Below are 5,412 nucleotides of genomic sequence, written 5' to 3'. Positions count from 1 at the left end.
ACTTCTTGGCTCCTTCATACTGCTGTCTTTCAACCACACCCCTTGTCTTAGGGTAGGTAAGATCTAACACATTCTCTGATAAGGGCAACAAAATCTCGGAGGTCCTGTGTACGAGCTGCACACGTTAAAGATTGCCTGGTGATCCTAAAGTCGATAAGAGGAGCTCCGGCCGCGACCCGGGTAAAATTCAAAATTAATTCCTACCAAACTGAAAATGCTTAATGTGTCCCGTGCGCTCATATGACCTTACGCAGCTGAGAACGCCGTTAAAAACTAACCAAAAAAAGAAATGCTGGTCAAATGACCAAGTGTTCACAAATATAAAATACCTGCACTGAGTCAGATAGGTCGTAACACAATCAACATAAACGGTTTTTTTCGTTTGCTTTTTTTCCCGTTTTATTATCAAAGAACCAACTTTAAAAAGGTAAATTATTGTAAATATTGTATATTTTCCAATCAAATTTTTCTTTTCTTTTCTCATCAAAGCGCCCACTATAGAAAGTACATTGTAAATACCGTAAATATTTTTACCTTTGACAACGTTCAGTTGATAACAGGGCGGACTGAAGCAGTGGTGTGTCCTGCTCGCCCTACAGCTTTGTTTACGTCAGTCGTGTTGTGTGGACCAACCCTAGGGCGGGGACCGCTAAACAGTCAGCATTTTTTTTGCTTCGCTTTGAGGTAAGATCAGCAGACCAGTATATAAAGCAGTTAATACTGAAAGTTTTTCACTTGCAACTCACAGTCAAGGAGCACCACAAGCTGTGACGTCACCACCACGGTACAGCAGACGTAGAAACTTCCTGTAGTTCTCTAACAAGCTATCTTCCACCATGGCATCTCTACTCAAGACCATGTCAATTTTCGCCGTGATGCTCTGCATCGCTGTAGGCTTCGCTGAAGCTTTCCCCACAGGTATGTATGTTACCTTATCTATAATATTTTCTGTTTACACTGTCATTTTATATTTTGCGTCATTCTAACTGTCTTTTGTAGGAGAAAAGAAACTGCAGAGGATAATAATAATTATCAATTAAAGCTAATTGCTGCTTGCAGCGTTTGTAACCTTAGATGATCAGAAGCGTAGCGGAAGAAATTGAAGACTATTGAAACAGTTTTTCTCCTGTAAACGGATAATTGTTGTCTTGAAGAGACAAGGTGATTCACACGGGCTGTCCACAGAAAATCTACACTAACAAAGTCTTCGTTAACGAAGCTGAAATAAAGTCCGAACTCCCTTCTCCACCTCCAATACCCCATATATTTTTAAATCCTAATGAAATAATGATACTACTACTACTACTACTACTACTACTACTACTACTACTACTACTACTACTAATGATGATGATGATGATGATGATGATGATGATAATAATAATAACAATAATAATAATAATAATAATAATAATAATAATAATAATAATAATAACAAGATACAGACCTGTTCTACGAACGAAGCTATAGAGATAGGAAATTCCAAGATAAAATGTTTGTACCTGATTCATTGCTGTAGGACCTGTGTGTAGACAACATTGCTGGTATATGCGTCACCTGGGCAGCAGGTCTGTTTGCATGTATCCTAATGAAATAGAGTCGCTGGATCCAACACGACTCATTGAGACGTACAATTGTCCGTTAAAAAAAATCGCCATGTAAAGAAACCCCTATCTTTTTCAAAGTCTGTCCCTGAGCTTTGTTGGCTGTCATTGCAAAAGCAGGTCTAACCGTCCAGCAGAGGGAAGAAGATTTCCTAATCGCTGGTAAAGCTTGCCATTGATTTTGAAGGTTGGGTTGAAGCCCTGTTCAACTTCTTCACCGTACCCGATTGAAACGAGGGCGGGAGCATTAGTCATAGTGTATGACATACATTGTGGTAAGAAAGAGCTGCCGCTCTGTGTTACATGGTAATACTTTATTAGTTCCTGAAGTGTTGAGGGGGGAGGGGTACAGGTAAACCAACTTTGTTATTTTTACCGCAGAATGTGTTTCTCTCTTTCTCCACCTTATGGCATTACAATCTTCACAGACGACACTAAATTCATCACAGTCATGTGTCCGTAATCTCCGATCAACTTCAGTTTCTCTAAAGGACTGTGTGTTGCACGCTAAGACTAAAGTTGCTCCATTCTTTCTTGGCCTAGCACGCTCAAGGTCTTCCTCCAGATTCGGGCTATTAGAACGTAAATTATGATTGATAGTCGCCTTTCTCCGTTTCCTCTCGCTTTCATCTCTGTTTCGTGGGGTGAAGCAAACTCTACTTTTAGGGGGCATCTTACAACATTATTAACTAATATTCCATGGGAAATTTTTACTCTAAACAGATCTCGATCTAGATTGTCATATTCTTGCTAACTACTCCAAATCAGTCATGAATTCTGTGCTCCAAATATATCTAGAGATATAGAGAGATATCTAGATCTAGAGTCTTGCTGTGTATAAAAAAACAACAACTACGCACCATAATACGCGCCAAACTTTTAAAACGCCAATACAACGAAGTAATCATTTTGTGGGTCTAAAACGAACTCAGCGTATTGGGGACTTGACCACACCAAATGCGTCTAGAAAAAGTCAATACAATGAAGTTTGGCCTGAAGTATCCATCAACACTGCGAAACACACATCCAAATAAAGTTGGATATCGAGATTCTAGATCAGAAAATAGTAGAAGCAGCTGTCTCACACAGCACAAACCGAAACGGAAGTAGTCCCCAGTAAGATACGAAATGGCTAATGGAAGAGTGAAAACATCTGAGAGCTTTGATTTACTGGAAAATCTATCAAACCTGAAAAATCAAAAGGTAATTTCCGATCTTTAAAAATATACCCACGTAACACTTTGTGACAAGTCTTAACTGAATCATATTTTTGTAGATTTTATGGGCACTTGTGTAAAAAAAAAGTATACTGACTTCACAATCGGGCTTAGTTCCATTATAATGAGATGATAATAATAATAAAAATAATAATAGTGATAATAATAAGGCTAAATGTTCTTGATAATAATAATAATAACGATACACACAGACACACACAGACAAACACACACACACGCACACACAAACACACACACACACACACACACACACACACACACACACACACACACATAGATAGATAGATAGATAGATAGATAGATAGATAGATAGATAGATAGATAGATAGATACAAATAGTGGCAATTCATTTGATATGCAATACCTACATGCCCATTCCATGCACCTCATACAGGGGGGAACACACTTTTACGTTTCTTTAATTTCCAAAATTTTTAAAGCATCATTTTTTAAAGGTCAGTTTTGAGAGACCATATCTCAGGCAACTCTAAACGTATATGAAAAAATAATTCGTTATATGAAGCAGAATTTATTTAGGTTTAAATGTGCATGTTGCATGAGTGGGTAGTGCAAGGCTTTAACACAACGATTGGTAGAATACATTTCCAAGTTTCTTTTTGATGCCTCTTTTAGATTCCCTGGCGTTCATCTCTTGTAGCCCACGGAATTATTTAAGTGATTTCATTTCCCGTAAATAATTTTCCAGCAGGCGATTGTTATCGTAAAAGAAATCTAATGCAGCATGGCTGGGACCTATTAGATCTAACTTTGTGCACAATGTGTTCTGTTCTGCTGTCGCAGAGATTAGAGACACTTTCGAAAAAAATCTGAACACGGCCGACATGGCATATTGTCATTTTGGGAGTGGCGGGTGCTATGGTGTGGTCTGCACCATCTTTCCTATCAAACGTCTACCGTCCCCTCCTTTGTGTGTTTCTTACTCTTATGTAACACCTCTAATCTTCGACACTATTAAGACCTTATTGTGTTGCAAGTGACGTAAAAATCTTACTAAAATTGAACATTGGCATTCTCCACCTAGTGTTTTTCACCGGTATCCTATTGTGGCGTAATCTCAGGAAGGCAGTTTTGTCCTGTCCTTCATTAAGGCACTTCGGTGATAGCTAGATAGATAGATAGATAGATAGATAGATAGATAGATAGATAGATAGATAGATAGATTTGCTTCAGTTCCGAAGCTTACAATAGTTTTTAACTTATAATATTATTACTTCATTTATATTCACAGCAATCAACGGAACCTCAGGAAATTCGACATTTGGCGCTTTTCTCTCCTCTGGGAATTTAACGAGTGGAAACTTTTCTAGAGCTTTCGCTTTCAACTCTTCAAGTGGAAACTTCACAGGTGGAAACTCCTCAAGTGGAAACTCTTCTGTCTTTGCTGGAAACTTCACAGGTGGAAACTCCTCAAGCGGAAACTCTTCTGTCTTTGCTGGAAACTTCACAGGTGGAAACTCCTCAAGTGGAAACTTTTCTGTCTTTGCTGGAAACTTCACAGGTGGAAACTCCTCAAGTGGAAACTTTTCTGTCTTTGCTGGAAACTTCACAGGTGGAAACTCCTCAAGTGGAAACTCTTCTGTCTTTGCTGGAAACTTCACAGGTGGAAACTTCACAGGTGGAAACGTCACAAGTGGAAACTATTCTGTCTTTGCTGGCAACTCTTCAAATGGAAACTTTACAGGTGGAAACTCAACAAGTGGAAACTTTCCTGTCTTTGTCATCAACCCTTCAGGTGGAAACTTCACAGGTGGAAACTCGTCAGTCATCATCGCCGGTAACTCCACCAACGGAAACTACAGCTCCTTTGACCAGGGTCCGATAATTGGCTAACTCCATCCTCGATGAGAAGACAACATTCTGAATACTTATCGTAAATACACGACGCAATAATGAATGTCACAATCTCAACATAGTCATTAACAAAAAGAATAACGCTTACATAAGAATGACTTATTTTAAAACCACCATGACATGCTGTTAAAGAACCCCCCCCTCCCCTTCCAATTCACACACAAAACCGATAGTACCGAGACAGTAATCAACTGTAGCCACAAATTCCTGAAGTATACAATAATTCTTTTACGAGAACAGTTTTATGGTTGACCGAAATACACCTTTCATATGTTTCGCTGTCAGACGAAGGTAGCGACTCAACATTTGTATAAACTCATTGTCTATTAACAAGAATTGACCTAGTGAAATTGAATAAGAAATGAAATAAATTAACATTTGAAGCACCGAGAATGCCATGCTTGTTTTTATTTCTTATTTGTTCATTTCCTTTTTCATACCCCCCCCCCCCATTGCAGGTGGACAATTAGTAAGATGTCATAGCGTATTTAAAGAAGTCTAATTCTGTAATATATCTGATACAGTCTATTAGACAAGCTGATGCCCAAACAAATTAGTTATTATTTGACACACAAATTGTCGATAAAAGATCTGAACATAACAGGAACTGGCTATATTTTTAAATGGAGTTTTACACATAAAAGAACGTACTCAGTGTTATTCACTCTGCCGTTAACAGAGACACACAAGAGCGGTAA

General features: G+C 38.5%; 1 protein-coding gene across 5 annotated transcripts in view; it reads left to right on the top strand.

Annotated features, from left to right (window-relative positions):
- Window positions 1-5,412, top strand: part of LOC101859651 (uncharacterized transmembrane protein DDB_G0289901) — a 50,617-nt gene that overhangs the window by 42,880 nt on the left and 2,325 nt on the right. For 4 of the 5 annotated variants that reach the window (XM_035970773.1, XM_035970772.1, XM_035970775.1 and 1 more), the window contains one exon: window positions 4,209-4,463. In XM_035970773.1, coding sequence (XP_035826666.1) covers window positions 4,209-4,463 — 255 coding nt within the window. The remainder of the gene's footprint in view (window positions 1-4,208; window positions 4,464-5,412) is intronic. The other variant, XM_035970774.1, reaches the window with a different exon arrangement.

The sequence above is a fragment of the Aplysia californica genome, unplaced genomic scaffold, assembly GCF_000002075.1.
Source record: "Aplysia californica isolate F4 #8 unplaced genomic scaffold, AplCal3.0 scaffold00319, whole genome shotgun sequence".
Classification (NCBI taxonomy): Eukaryota; Metazoa; Mollusca; class Gastropoda; order Aplysiida; family Aplysiidae; genus Aplysia; species Aplysia californica.
Note: the sequence above shows the minus strand (reverse complement) of the source record. Positions and strands in the feature narration are given on the sequence as shown.